Source organism: Natrix helvetica (assembly GCF_964273705.1).
Source record: "Natrix helvetica genome assembly, chromosome: 13".
NCBI lineage: Eukaryota > Metazoa > Chordata > Lepidosauria > Squamata > Natricidae > Natrix > Natrix helvetica.
The window spans coordinates 4,398,696-4,414,192 of record NC_138557.1 but is presented as its reverse complement, the minus strand read 5'-3'; the positions used below and the strand labels follow the sequence as shown (position 1 = coordinate 4,414,192).

Sequence of the window (15,497 nt, the reverse complement as noted above, 5' to 3'; positions counted from 1 at the left end):
GCAGACCTTGGAGGTCATCTAGTCCAGCCCCCTGCCCAAGCAGGAAACCCAATACCATTTCAATCTCTTCTTTTTTTAAAAAAACACCAGTGTTGGAGCTCTCACAACTTCTGAAGACAAGCTGCTCCACCGATTAATTGTCCTAACTTAATTGTTTGTCCATCTTCCTTGACTATAAGGTAAAGGTAAAGGTTCCCCTCACATGTATGTGCTAGTCATTCCCAACTCTAGGGGGCAGTGCTGATCTCTGTTTGAAAGCCAAAGAGCCAGCGCTGTCCGAAGACGTCTCCGTGGTCATGTGGCCGGCATGACTTAACGCCGAAGGCACACGGAACGCTGTTCCCTTCCCACCAAAGGTGGTCCCTATTTTCCTACTTGCGTTATTTACGTGCTTTCGAACTGCTAGGTTGGCAGAAGCTGGGACAAGTCACGGGAGCTCACTCCATTACGCGGCACTAGGGATTTGAACTGCTGAACTGCCGACTTTTCTGATCGACAAGCTCAGTGTCTTGGCCACTGAGCCACCAAGTATACTCTCCGAGAAAAGATGGCGGCCATAAGACCATCCAATGAAGCCTGTCCAGCATGTTGCTAATTCTTCAGTAACTCTTTGAAGGAGGGGAAAACCTAAACATCTGCTTTAAATAATATATTGTGGAAAAGGAAGAGGCCGGGGAGAAAGGAAAAAGGGTAGACAAACCAAGAAACATTATAAAATTATGCATAGGTATACCATTTTTATTTTAATACATTTCATTAGTCTGCACCCCCCCTCCCCACTAGGAGAAATAAAAACGCCATAGTCTTCCATGATCCCATTTCATTGCCGCTACACCAGTCTCTTATATCGGATTATTGGTAAATGTAGTCCCCCCCAAAAAAAAGAAAAAGAAAAGAGAGAGATAATAAAATGCTAGGCAAAAGAATAAAAAGATAAGCTCAATAACTTGATGGTGTAAAAAAAAAACCAACCCAAAATAAAAACAAACACTTAAGGCGCCCCAGATGGATTTTTTTTAATAGACTTTTAAATCACCGCCAAGCCAAAAAAATAAAATAAAACAACCCACTCTAGATTCTGTCCTGGCATTTGATACATTCCTGCTCTTGATGGTTGTCGTTGTCGTTTGTGCCATTGTCTTGTGTGTCTGTGTGTCTGTTTGGGCCTCCGAACGCCATCTTGAATCCGTCCGTCACCATCTTGGCCTCAGGCACATTTCTCAAGAAAAATAAAATGGACAAGAGGGGAATAAAAGAAAAGCCCCATTGACAGTTTTTTTAGGAAGTCTGCTGTCCGCATATTGTTGGTTGTTCCTCCTCATCTTCTCCTCCTCCTTCCATTCACGTCACCGTTTCTCTATTTCATGGATAGGGAAACGTCGCATTCTTTTGCAGACCGCTACAATACTTCCTGCGATGTCATATTTAAACAACTATACATTTGTCCCTTGTGTTCTGGTGTGTGTGCATGACTGTGTGTGTGTGTCTGTGTGTGGGGTTGTGTGTTTCTCTCTCCCTCCCCCCCCTCTTCTCTCTCCCCCTCTCTTTCTCTCTCTCTTTTTAAACCAGTTTTTCCCCCCCGGATAGGAAGATGAGTGAAGTATTTATCCAGAAAGCACCATACAGCGTAGGTTCAGGAATGTAACAGATCCTGTACATTCGAGGCCTGGAAAGAAATCTTTTCTAGCTTATTTTTCACCTGACATCTGTAAAAGAAAAAGAAAGAAAGAAAGAAAAAGACGTCTGTAATTAAAGAATCATTGGATCCGATCATTACTGTATTTTCGGAGAATAAGACGCACCGGAGTATAAGACGCACCAAGGTTTTGAAGAGGCAAATAAATAAATAAAAATTTGCACTCTGCAAACCTCCCAAAAACGGGCTGTTTTTCGTGAAAATGGGCCCATTTCCCCCCCAAAAAAGGCATGAATAGCCCTTAGGGGGTTTGCAGAGTCCTCCAGGGGGGGCAAAAACGAGCAAAAACCATCCTGTTTTTCACGAAAGTCAGACATCAGTGGGGCAGAAGAACAACTGGAGCCTGTTCCCAGTGTGTGCATGCACAGAGTGTCCAGACGAAGGGAACAGCTAAAGAACAGGGGTCGACTTGGGAGTAAGGCCACAGGTGGATGATGAATGGCCCCTCCCAGAGGAAATAAAAGAGGAGCAAAAGGGGAATGGAGTTTGCAGGAGACAATTAGTTCTGCAGATATCAGCCTGGCAGCTCTCCAAGCCAGATAAGATCTGTGACTGTAAATCCTCCTTCAAAAGACTTTGCTGGATGTGAATGAGCAGAATTCACAGCCAATTAATAAAAGGGTTTTTTATCGGGACCAGGAGTTTGCTTCATGCTCTTGGGAAGCCTCAGTCAGAACACCAGCCAAATAAAAATTGACATCCATCCGTAGAATTCTCAAGAACAACCTGATCTTTTGAAATCAACAATAATTACGCATCAGCATTGATTAGCCTCCAAATCAATCATTTTTAAAGCACCAAAGGATAGCAACCTCCGAATGGAGCATTTGCAGAGGTAGCTTTGAAGAGAAAAGATTGAGCTTAGCCAATCACATTTGATTGCTGGATCGCTCCCGGCAACAGCCAACGGCCCAAAATCTGAAATAATGATCAAATATGTGAAGAATAATAACCCCAATTTTTTTCCCTATTGGTTGTGATCTTAAAGGCAGTTTCCATATATGGCTCGTACCTGGTCATGGGCTCCATTTTAAGGAGGGTTTTAACCATTTCCGTCGTTTTTTACCTTTTTTCCTACGTCTGCCTGTTGACATAATGGCAGCATTGGTATATTTAACAAATAAGCCACAAAGGGCATGCATTTATGGAATCAAGGGAGCAAAAGAAACTGTTCTCAAAGAAGAACCGTTGCATCAAATTGAAGATTTTTACAGAATAACACACTGACCAAAATCATGGAGTTAAAAGGGGCTAATGAAGTCCTTAGCTATTTGCGTAGAAAATCAAATTAATGTATTAATGTATGAAGGACAGGATGCTACCTCTCTATGGAGGTAACTGTTGGTCTGTTTTTGCTATTAGGATTCTCCTAACCTCCAGATGGAAGTTGGAGGATTCTTAGTGTCAGCATTCCATGTTCTCCTTCAAGGACCCCATCAAGCAAATCATGGTTTTCTATGACAGTGGTCTCCAACCTTGGCAACTTTAAGCCTGGAGGACTTCAACTCCCAGAATTCCCCAGCCAGCTGGCTGGAGAATTCTGGGAGTTGAAGTCCTCCAGGCTTAAATTTGCCAAGATTGCAGACTCCTATTCTATGGGACACCAGAGGGGACGTCAAATCCAAACCCTATCCTCTCATGCCATTTCCTTCATCTTTCCTTGAAAAAGTTTAATTTCCCCATCCCCATCCACCTTTTCCGTGCCCATTCAATTTTGTCTAAATTCTTCTCAAAGGATCCAGAATTGATCACAAGACTTACAAGCTTTAGGGAAGACATATCCGCCATGCTCAGATTCATGGTGTGTAATCCTAAACATGGGTGGGATGAAATAAACACTTGTGGCTATCTGCAGCTAATATCAGATAATCCCAGGGGTTAATTTTAATCCCCCTGACATGCAAATAAAGGAATTTAAAGTTATTTCATCTGATATATTTCAGTTGGGTTTGACTGTGAAAACCAAAGATCGGGAGTCAATTTTAATGCTTCATCAGAAACTTTGTAATAAAGTTTATAAGGCCCATGAGATATAATAATACTAGTAATCGTAACAGAACAATAAAAAGAAAGTGCAGGAGAAAGAGAAGGCAAAACACCAACCCACCCTCCACTGTTTTTGATATCAATCAATATATAAAAAATAATCAAATACCAGTTGCTCCCCATCCCTCAAATCTATGGGTAACCATTAAGAGAACACCAAACCCAAATTCCACATTCTTGTGCCCCAATTCCTTCATCTTTCCTTGAAAAGTTTAATTTTCCCATCCTTATCCGTCTTTTTGGTGTCCATTTTAGTTTATCTAAATCCTTCTCAAAAGGCCCAGAATTGAGCACAAGACTTATTAGCCTATTGTGGCCTGCCAGCAGAGCAGGTAGCAGACTCAGACAGTGGGGAGGTTGGGGAGAAACATGGGCCAGTCCTGGAGTCTGAGGAAGGCTCTGATGCCTGCTCTGCATTGGAGGCAGAGATGGGGCCAGGGCCATCCGACATTTATCAGCCGCCTTAGGAGTTGGAGATCAGTGGAGCAGAACAGCTGGAGCTTGTTCCCAGTGTGCGCATGTGCAGAGCTGTCAGGAGAAGGGAGCAGCTAAGGAACAAGGATCGACTCACAGGTGGATGGTGAATGCCCCCTCCCATAGGGAATAAAGAGGAGCAAAAAGGGAGGGGAGTTTGCAGGACACAATTAGTTCAATTCATTAGGGTGAAGATCTGTTCCCGACTTCTTGCCAAGGAATTGCTGCTACAGTGTGGCGTTCGGAAGATATCGGCCTGGCAGCTCTCCAAGCCTGATAAAGGTCTGTAGTTGTGAAATCTCATGAAAGACTGTTGGCCAGGACTTTGCTGAAGAGGAATTCTCCTTAACCTAAATAAAAGGGGTTTTATCGGGACGAGGAGTCGGCTCAATGCTCTTGGCAAAACTTTAAGCAATATGAACTATCTTCCATTGTTTTGTGGTTATCACAAGCATGTTTCTCATTTCCAGATGTTTAATGCTCGAGAGACTTGGGGAATGTCAGAAAACACTGGCACATCCAACACCATCCACTTCAGTCTTTTAATCTACTCCAACATACCTGTTTCTTCTTCTCGAAAATCTGGATTGGAATTTGATATTGTACAAGTGCATTCCATATGCTCTTCTAACTTCACCAGAACTTCCTTTAATTTGGGTTTTCTTCTAACATATTCCACTTTGGCCACCTACGGGTTGACAAAAACAACAATAATAATAAGATTCAGGAACCTGTTAGCCAAACAGCAGCCAAGAACAAGAGTTGGAGCACTCGTTTGGAGAAGAACTTTGTGCTTTAGTGTGTGTGTGTGTGTTGTTCATGATTTGTAGGGTGTGTCCCTAAACTCACTGGGAAGCAAACAAAATACTGTATTTTTCGGAGTGTAAGACGCACCAAGGTTTTGAAGAGGCAAATAAAAAAGGTTTTGCACTCTGCAGACCTCCCAAAAACGGCCCGTTTTTTGCGAAAATGGGCCTTTTTTAAAAAAGGGGGGGCATGAATAACCTTTAGGAGGCTTGTAGAGTGCTCCTGGAGGGAGGGCAAAAATGAGCAAAAAATGGGCCGTTTTTGGTAAAAAGGGGGGGGCATGAATAGCCTTTAGGAGCCTTGCAGAGTGCTCCTGGGGACTGGGGGGGGGCAAAATGAGCAAAAAACTATGGTGAAGGGGCGGGGTTTCGGGAGGGAAAAAATGCTGTATTCAGTGTATAAGACGCACCCAGATTTTCAGCCTCTTTTGAGGGGAAAAGGTGCGTCTTATACTCTGAAAAATACGGCAATTAACTCTCATTATTTGGTGCGAAACTGTTGAACTCCAAAACACTTTTCCTTTCCAAATCAGTGATAAAATAATCTGCCAGTGGGGAAACTGCTCCCGAAAAGAGATGCGAGTGAGATTTAAGATTCAAAGCAAGGGGGAAAATAACCCTGGCTTCACACAGCTGTTGTGTCACCACCAATAAAAAAAAATGCTTCTTAGGTTTTGAGTGGAATTTTTCTAACTTGGACTTGGGATCTTGTAAAGCCTCTGTTTTAAACGCACCCACCCCCCAACTCTCCCTCACCCTTCTGTTACAAAGAGCTTGTTGGCATAATGTTCTGGAAAAGGAAGGGATCATTCATCAGCCGGATATTGTCCAAGATAACTTGGCGGGCATTTATGAAGTGTGGTGGCATTGGGCCAATGGTTGCTCAGGTCTGACTTTGTAGCTCAGCACAACTTTCCTGGTTCAAGTGAAGTTGTTTTTAAAAGTGTTCTTTGCAGCTGGAGCCTTTTGGCAGGCGAGGATACACTTGAATATGCTTGAAAAAAGGTTTTTCTTAAAAAGAAATGGCAAAGGGACCAACATTTACTATCCTGAAATGTGGCCTTGTGTGACAGATGGTTTACCAGCATTTGGAGGATGTATTTTGAAAAATCAAAGAATTCATAACCCATTAACTATTGCACAAGTCATTTGCAATCTTTTTTTTTTTTCTTTTTGGAGGCAAACTGTAAGATTCGTTTTCTCCTTAAGACGTTTCCTCCACCCGACATCCTTGAATTGATCCAAAGTCACGTTTGATGTTGCAAAATACACTTTAAGACACTTTCAGCCAACTGCTTTAGGTCTTAAGGTTCAGGGCAGAGAGAAAAAGAGGATTTTTAAAAACAAAATTGGCTTTTTAAAAATTTAAATTGGTTTTTTTCTAAATTTAAATCAGATCTTTTTAATTTAAATCAGATTTTTTAAAAATCAAATTTATTTTAATAAAATGCTTTTGGAATTAAAAAAGAACCTGTCGAAAGATAGTTTTCTATTTAAGATACATTAATAAATGAGTTTATTCAGCATGAAATGAAGCTTAGTTATGTAGCACGAAGCGGTATTTTGCACAATATTTACGTAAACTCTGCAATGAATCCAAGAGCTGCGAGCCGAGATAATATGCATTGCATTGATGCATTCACACAATTTCACAGCAGAGATGACAGCTGCTCTTTAAAAATTATGATTTAAATCGAGTTGATTTAAATCAAGCCTTTTTGCTAGTGATTTAAATCGTGAGTGCCTTACGATAAAGACAGAGCTAGTATTCCAGGCTATTTTGAAGAGCTTACATCAATCTTGCAAATCTGAAAGAAAGCAAATATGAAGTCTCTTCGCCACCCCACCTTTGCAGTCCAAGAAATTAGAGAGGGTTCCTTCTGTCCTGTCCCTGATTCCTTCTGTGGCCTCAGCAACCTCTTATCTAATTATTGTCCTGTCTGTCGTTCTTCCTCCTCTCAAGGCCAATCCAAGACACCATTCTATTCCTTTCCATGTTTACAAATCCTGATAGAATTACACAATACCAAAGGCCAGGATGACTCCCACTCTGTTGAGGCAATATTTTTCCTCATAATTGGCCTGGCAGACAGAAGCTCGAGATGATTAACAAAACCGTCGCCTCAAAAGACAGATTGGAGAAGTAATTAAAAGTCACCAACTCCAGCCGTCTGAAAAAGAAGCAGCTTCCCTAGAACTCAAACTGGAAGTTCATCCAGATGTTTTGCGACTGTTGAGAAACCAACTTCTCTAAGGGCATCAGGGTTTGCCCTTTTGATCCCCAGGAGACACAAAGCCCCACGGTGGCGGAGTGGTTAGAATGCAGGATTGCAGGCGAATTCTGACAACTGCCAGCAGTTCGATCCTGACCGGGTGAAGGTTGACTCAACGTCCTTTTGAACCCGGTGAAATGAGGGCCTAGATTGTTGGGGGTGATATGCTGATTCTGTAAACCACTCAGAGAGGGTTGTAAAGGACTGCAAAGCAGTATATAAGTCTAAGGGCCATTGCTATTTGCACTCATTTCCAAATTGGTAATTTTTGGGTAGACCGATTTGGTTAGAATGACTGACCTGTCAGTCAAGCTGTGACGCCCATATCACCTACTTTCTCTGTCAAGAGCCTGACAACATGAAAATAGAGAAGGAAAGGAATCCAGTGCCGCTCTGAGTCATCCAACATCAAAGGATGACTAAGTTGTCTCATTTACAACAAAACACAGATGAAGAGCGTGGCCAACAAAGATCCAGACAGAAGCCCCAGAGATAATAAAATACTTTTGCACCAGACAAGATAGTCGAATGCAAAATGTAACACGTTCAGTCTATCATCGCATCTTCCGTGATGCCGTCAATCCATGCGGAAGGTTGCAACACTCGAAATAAATCACGATTCAATGAGGTTGTGGTGCCCGCATTTTGTTTTTCTCACAGGATGGACCAACACTCATGGAAAGCCATTGACTGTAACAGTATTCTAAATGCCTTATAGGAAAACGTCCCTGAACGACGGTCCAGAAAGCACAAGCATGCAAAGACATGTATATGTATTTAGTCTGCGAGTACATCTTATTTTTATTTTATATCCTATTTATTTTTGTCAAACATGCACGAGATAAGAGGTATAAGTATAAACATGGATAAGAACACAGGAAATGGGTACAATTAAATGGGGACAGTAGGACAGGAACGGTAGGCACGCTGGTGCCCTTATGCACGCCCCCTTTACGGACTTCTTAGGAATGGGGTGAGTTCCATGCTAGACAGTTTGAGGTTGAAGCTGTGGGGGGTTTGAGGATGTAATAATGGAGTCAGGTAGAGCATTCCAGGTGTTGACCACTCTGTGGCTGAAGTCGTATTTTCTGCAATCGAGTTTGGAGCGGTTTACCTTGAGTTTGCATCTATTGTTTGCCCGTGTATTATTGCAGTTGAAGCTGAAGTAATTGACAGGTAGGACATGGTAGCAGATAATTTTGTGTACTACGCTTAGGTCAGACCATAGGCAGCGTTGTTCTAGGTTTTCCAAGCCAAAAATGTCGAGCCTGGTGGCGTAAGGGATTCTATTGCGAGCAGAGGAGTGGAGGACTCTTCTCGTGAAATACCTCCGGAGCAGGGGTGGGTTGCTCCCGGCATTACTTCCAGTTCGGTGCGTGCAAAAATTTTGTGCCAAGAAGAGCACCAAGGACCACATAGTCCTCTTTCTACTACTTCATCTCCTCCTCCTCCTATTTCCCCTCCACCTCCCTTCTAGCACTGATGATGTTATCTAGTTGGGTAATGAAATGTCTGCAAGAAAACCACCAAGCTCAGAGATCACTGAGGACCCCACAGCCTCCTCCTCCTCATCGTCTTCATCATCACCCCCTCTCCCCCTGCAAATGCTATTTCATTCTATAACTGATGATGTTACCCAGTTGGGTCGTGAACCATCGGTAAAAAAGCACCCAATCTCAGAGAGCTGAGCCTTATGGTTTCCTTTTTCTGGGCTCTGCAACCATTCCTGAGAGTTCACATAATTGAAGGGTCTTTGGATGCCGAAACATTGCCTTCTTCCCAAGAAACTAGATCTCCCCCTACTTACTAAGCGAAGGACCTTTTAGAACTGACCTGCCCTTCTTTACAAAGGTATTGTCTTACTGGAAGACTAGAGCAGATTAAACCACAGCAACGATGGGAAGGATAGTCAAATGAACTCAGCCATTCCGAAAGGTTGGCAAGGGTCAGAGGGCCAAAGTTTTGACATTCTGTTGGGGTTTAAATAGACATCGCAAAGCCAGAGATGCACAAAAGGAAACAGCTGAGCAGCCCGGCTTGTTTGCCTAATGCGTCTCGAGCAAGGACGGTTAGATTACATTTTGGGGAGAAAGGAATTAACTGATGAGATGTTTGGAGAAGCAGGGGGATTTACAGCATTCGTCTGTCCTCTCAAAAAAGCAGGAACAAAGAGAGTATTGGAATCATAGGCTGGATGGGGAAAATTGTAGAGGGATCTTGTTACTCAAAGACAATTGGATAAATGGAGAGTAGTCGTTAATTTAGCTACTAAGATCTTCATTGCCAAGACCTGTTTAATGTAGAACTAGAAGACCTGGATCTACATCAGATGGAGGAGGAAGAAGAGGAGGAGGAAGAAGAAGAAGAAGAAGAAGAAGAGTAGGAGGAGGAAGAGGAAGAAGGGGGAGGAGAGGATGAGGGGGAAGAAGAAAAAGGAGGAGGAGGAGGAGGAGGAGGAGGAGGAGGAGGAGGAGGAGGAGAAGAAGAAGAAGAAGAAGAAGAAGAAGAAGAAGAAGAAGAAGAAGAAGAAGAAGAAGAAGAAGAAGAAGAAGAAGAAGAAGAAGAAGAAGAAGAAGAAGAAGAAGACGAAGACTACTCCACTAGCTGGCTGTCACAAGGAAGAGGGCATGATTTATCCTCCATAGCACCCGAGGACAGGACTAGAAGCAATGGGTGGAAACTCATCAGACAGCGATCCAACATAGAAACAAGAAGGAATTTCCTACCAGGGAGAATGATTACTCAATGCAATAACTTCCCTCCTGGAGTTATGAATGCTCTATCACCGAAGGTTTTCAAGAAAAGTTAAAGACTCCTGCCTTGGATAGGGTCTTGGACTAGAAGGTCCCCTTCACCACCATGATTCTATGATTCCATCAAACTTGGTTGCCACCATTCTCCATCATAGCTAACCCTTGGATTTGCGATGTGATATCCCGTTCATGTCCCCTACTCTTGAATTAATGCTGTTTGACGTCATTAGTTGGACAACCGTCAAAAGCTACAAGTTGTCTTTATTCCAGGGAAGGCTAAAATGTAAACCATCTCGTGTCCCTAGAAAGGTGAAGAGAACTTAAGGAGAATTCTTAAGATGAATCACTTCGTCTAGCATTTATTCAGACGTTCCGGAGGAAAGCAGGGGAGAGGCTCAAAGGCCAAGCAACAAAACCGAAGAAAAACAGCTCCTAAAAATAACACCAAAAGCCACAACCACAAATTGCCCACTTAAAATCTTAGGAGAATAAAAGCATTTCCATTCGACTGGTCCCAAGTCATCCAAAATAAAATAAAAAGGCGGCATTGATTTAGACAAGAGTTGGCTGTGCGTATCAGTCCATGTTGGGAGAATGGCATGAATTGTATTTTTCACTCTAGATGGGTTTTTTCACACATTACCCCGTTCCCAATCTTGCCTAAATCTGTATTTCACAACCGTCCCTTACTCATCATTCTCCTGATCCCAGAGAGAAAGAAGAAGGGGGGAAAAGAATGTTCTTCCTCTTTCCCTTCCTATTCCTCTTCTTCCTCTTCCTCCTCCTCTGCCCCTTCGCCTTCTTCTCCTGCTCCTCCTCCTTCCTTCTTCTTTTTCTCCTCCTCCTTCTCTTCTCCTCCTCCTTCCTTTTTCTTCCTTCTCCTTCTCCTTCTCCTCCTCCTTATCTTCCCCTTCTCTTCCCCCTTCTCTTCCCCTTCTTCTTCTCCTCCTTCTCTTCTCCTTCCCCTTCTCTTTCTCCTTCTTCTCCCTCTTCTCCTTCTCCTCCTCTTTCTTCTCTCCCTCTCCCTCCCCCTTTCCCTCTTCCTTCTTCTTTTTCTCCTCCTCCTCCTCCATCATTTGATGGATTAAAGATGCAATATACTTCATTTTGGTTGTCAATCCTGAAGGCCTCCATCTCTTCCTTTGGCCTCGCAGCTTTTCTTCTCCACTGAAAGGCGTCCTAACTCACTGGAAATTCCACCGAGGACCGACCAATTGTCATCCCCATCTTTTGAATAAAACCAAACTAAGAAACAGAGGGCCTTCCACTTCCGGTTATAAAATAAAATAAGTAGAAGGGTTTAAAACATAAAACTTGACACAGGGAAACTAGAACAAGGCGAGCTTTTCACTCTCTTCTGGGAAGAAGCGAAACAGACATCTTGACCACTTTCCGCAAAAGAGAATCTTCAGGATTGTGGGACACAAGCCCCATTCATCCTCCCCCAAACCCCAGAATTCCGAAGAGCATGTGAAACAATTAATTATATCAAAGACAAGGAGACAGGGAGAGCGAAAGAGTGTTGAAGTCACCAAAGAAAGAAACATGGACTTTCTTTTGGAAGCCACTGGTGTGACAGAAAGGTCACCATTCTGACAAAGAACAGACCTCTCTCATTTAACTTCTCGGGTTTTTTTTTTAATTAACATTAAGCCAAGGGAGGATCCTTCTCAAGACCTTTGCAGCGGGCTATTGTTATTTTTGTTCCAGGCGTGACTTCGAGTAAACCCGGGGATCCATTCTCAGAAGTTTGCTTCCAAAAACATCGCACCAAGGAGAACATCCAAAGAATCTTTTCTTAGAAAATACCCGTTTCCCCTCTTATTATGAACAGAAATCCGGATCCACGGACCACCAGGTGAGACACAGACAAGCAAAGAACACGAGAAGATGCTTTAGAGCAGCGTTCAGCAACTGGTGGCCCGTGGATCACTGAGGGTCAGTGAGAAAATGTGGGTGATCCGCAGAAAAATCTTTGCATTTTTGCATTTTTTAAATAATGCACTAAATCAGGGATCCTCAAACTACGGCCCCTGGGCCGGATATGGCCCGCCGAAGCAATTACTCCCGCTTGTTGATGGGGTCCTTCAGGCATTTAACTTGGCTGCCTGTTTAGTAGCTCCAGCCCTTCCCTCCCTCCCTCCCTCCCTCCCTGGGAATCCCGGTGCTTCTGTGAGCAGTGCGTGAAACTTTAGCTGGGCTCCCCGAAAGACAGAGTTTGCAGGGGGGGAAATCTAGCACCCAGGCTGGCTACAAGACAAACATTCATTCTTAGCTGTATTTGAGATTCCTAGCTGCAATGGACAGCAAACCTAGGGTGGATCCCAGGTGCTTCTCTGCACTAACAGGTGGCCAAGCTAAGTGCCTGAAGGAATCCATTCCATCACTAATTCATATTAGTGGCCTACGGGATTTAAAATGATGAATTTAGTGCTCCCTGAGGTCCAAATGTTTGGTGACTCTTGCTTTATAGCAAGCTAACTATAGGTTTATCTGGTCCAGCATGATCAACCATGAATAGTAGACATTCTTGAGGGTTCCAGACACATCTCCCAGCCCCGCCTGAAGACCTTAGGATGGACTATGGAATCCTTTGCCTGCAAAACATGCACTCCACCACCACTCCACAGCTATTTTCTAAAGAGCTATTTGCAACTGTAGAGCTAAAGGTCTCCAAAAATGTCCCACCATTGCTACAGCATCAAAGAAGTCTGCTGTTCAAAGTGGGGGGGGGAGAAAAACATCTAAATTCCATTGGATGTTCTCAAGGTCTTTGAACAGCTTGGTTAAAAACCATCCTTTCCGTTTATAACTATCTTCTTTGAAGCCAGAAGTGTCTGGGAATGCTTGGACAGACCGAGACAGCTGCCAATCAATTTATTCATGTGGTAGCTTTCTGCTACCTGAGTGTAGGAGAAGTTCAGGCAGAGCCCAGGGTGGAGTCAAGCAAGGTATCAACCTGAACTCCTTAGGTTGCCACAAGCTGTCTCTAAAGCCAACTCCTCTTGAATTCTGATAACTCTTATCTAGCACCCTAGATTATTGTGTATAGCTATGAACAATAAAAGGTAAAGGTTCCCCTCGCACATCTGTGCTACTCGTTCCCGACTCTAGAGGGCGGTGCTCATCTCCGTTTCAAAGCCGAAGAGCCAGCGCTGTCCGAAGACGTCTCCGTGGTCATGTGGCCGGCATGACTCAACGGCAATGGCGCATGGAACGCTGTTCCCTTCCCACCAAAGGCAGCTCCTATTTTTCTACTTGCGTTTTTACATGCTTTCAAACTGCTAGGTTGGCAGAAGCTGGGACAAGTCACGGGAGCTCATTCCATTACGCAGCAGTGGGGATTCGAACTGCCAAACTGCCGAGCTTTCTGATCGACAAATTTCAGTGCCTGAGCCACTGAGCCATGGCATCCCATCAATTTAGCCTAGATAATATTTAATTAAGGAAAGCTGGTTGAGCAGGGATTTTATTTTTTAAAACATTCAAAATCTCTCCTGGGTCATGCTATCGTTTCACAGCAAGGCTCTGGGAGTCTGTAAGAAGGACTTAATCAGGTGTTCTCCTCCTGCTGTTTAACTTTCCTACGCATCCAGGGTTATAACTAACTCCAGGAGGTGCAAAACGCCACCTCAAACACGTCACATGCACACGCATGCGTCCACAATTAATCTCCACAACCCATTCTTCACCTATCCCAAAAACCACCATCAGAAGCGGTTGAATGTTCTTCCATCCGAACACTTTTATTTGAATTCCACCCAGGAAAATGACGGCGGCAGCTGATTCCCTCTGCAAAAAGGAACCGCCAAGAAAGGAAAGCAAAAATGCTCGAAAAGAATTTGAAATGCAGTTGACCTCAAGGAAGTCAGGACTTGGCCACTTGAGCACACAATAGCTACCTTATCTGGCTCCCAGGTTGTGTGTTTAAGGTGTTTCCTGTTTAGCCCTTCTGTTTGCATTCGCACATTGGAAAGGGCTAGTGCAGAAAAGGTTGAAATGGATTATGAAGCCGTGACACCCAGAAATCTGGGCTGGGGTCGGGACCCCCAAAAGATGGGGGTACGTTCCACGCCCCAGGCAAAAGTTGCCACACACATACACACACACACACACACTAGCTGGATACCCATGCTTCGTTACAAAACCATGTGATCAGGCTAGCCAACAGGACGGATGAGTCACGCCCATATAAAGCTACTGGCAGTTGGAACAGAGTTCCTTTCAGGTGGGGAGGGGGAGTAGAACGTCTAACTCCTTAGCATCGACGTCATATAATACTGTATAAGGAATACGGATGATCTGATGGTCATTTCGAAAAATCCTTTCTTAGCGAGCACCTAGAAGCCAAGAGGTAGATACGTGCCAAGTTTCAAGTTTGTAGGTTTTACAGTTCTGGAGATTTTGTGATGACGCATGAGTGGTATTTCGCTTTGATATGTATAGACCACGTTAGATGGAACCATTGCTTTTGTGAATTAAAATCCTGCTGTTTCCCTGGGATTCAAAGGAGTGACTTTTTGTTTCCTAATTTGCCCCATGGAGTTTTGGGGAACCCATTTAATTAATTAATTAAATGATTGACTGATTGATTGATTGATTGTCTTGCATGCCGCCCATGACCCTTGCCTTCTCTGGGAACCACAAGATAAGGTTTTGTGGAACTTGGAGGGGATGTTCAGGTTTATGCCTTCTTGCAGCTGTGCAAGGATTCAAAGCTGGTTCCCTGTTTGAATCCTCCTTCTTACCTATCTGGGAATTTCCCAACAGTTGAAAAATGTCAACGGTTGCTACTCTGGATATTATTTCAAAGGAGAGCAAGGACCGACATGGGATACCCAGCCCCGACAAGACAGCATTCTGTCTTACCCCTCACCTTGACATTTCTGTGGTGTATCCGCGAGGGTTGGCACTTCACACTGCTGGTGTTGCAGCATCCGGTGCACCGCTTCACTTCCACGCAGGGAGGCCATATCAGAAAGTTGGCAGAAGTCGGATCAATTTGACTCCGAGGGATCTCGTAGATCACCGTCCGCGTCTTGCAGACTGCAGGAATGGCTTCCTCTGTAGAAAGGGGAAATGAGAAGCGTGATGTAGAGTCAGGGACTCAAGAATAGCAATAGCCCTTGGACATATATACCGCTTCACAGTGCTTTTACAGCCCTCTCTAAGCAGTTTACAGAGACAGCCTATTTGCCCCCAACAACCTGGGTCCTCGTTTTACCTACCTCGGAAGGATGGAAGGCTGAGTAAACCTGGAGCCTGTGGGAATTGAACTGCCGAACTGCTGGCAGCTTGCAGTACTGCATTCTTTATATATATATATAATTTTTACATTTAAAACAATGCAATGCCGCAGAGTCGGAGTGGTCATATATTCACATTATGTACAGATAGTTTCAACCATTAACAGTTAATCTACTTAATACATTGTCTGTCCTTCTGTTTG

The 15,497-nt window shown here is 43.8% G+C and overlaps 1 protein-coding gene across 1 annotated transcript in view; it reads right to left on the bottom strand.

The window, feature by feature from the left end:
• Window positions 1-717: 717 nt before the first annotated feature.
• PDGFA (platelet derived growth factor subunit A) overlaps window positions 718-15,497 on the bottom strand; it is a 49,338-nt gene continuing 34,558 nt past the window's right edge. Inside the window, exons 4-6 of the mRNA XM_081965684.1 lie at window positions 14,925-15,112; window positions 4,778-4,904; window positions 718-1,706 (exon numbers count right to left, since the gene is read on the bottom strand). Coding sequence (XP_081821810.1) covers window positions 1,696-1,706; window positions 4,778-4,904; window positions 14,925-15,112 — 326 coding nt within the window. The 3' untranslated portion in view covers window positions 718-1,695. The remainder of the gene's footprint in view (window positions 1,707-4,777; window positions 4,905-14,924; window positions 15,113-15,497) is intronic.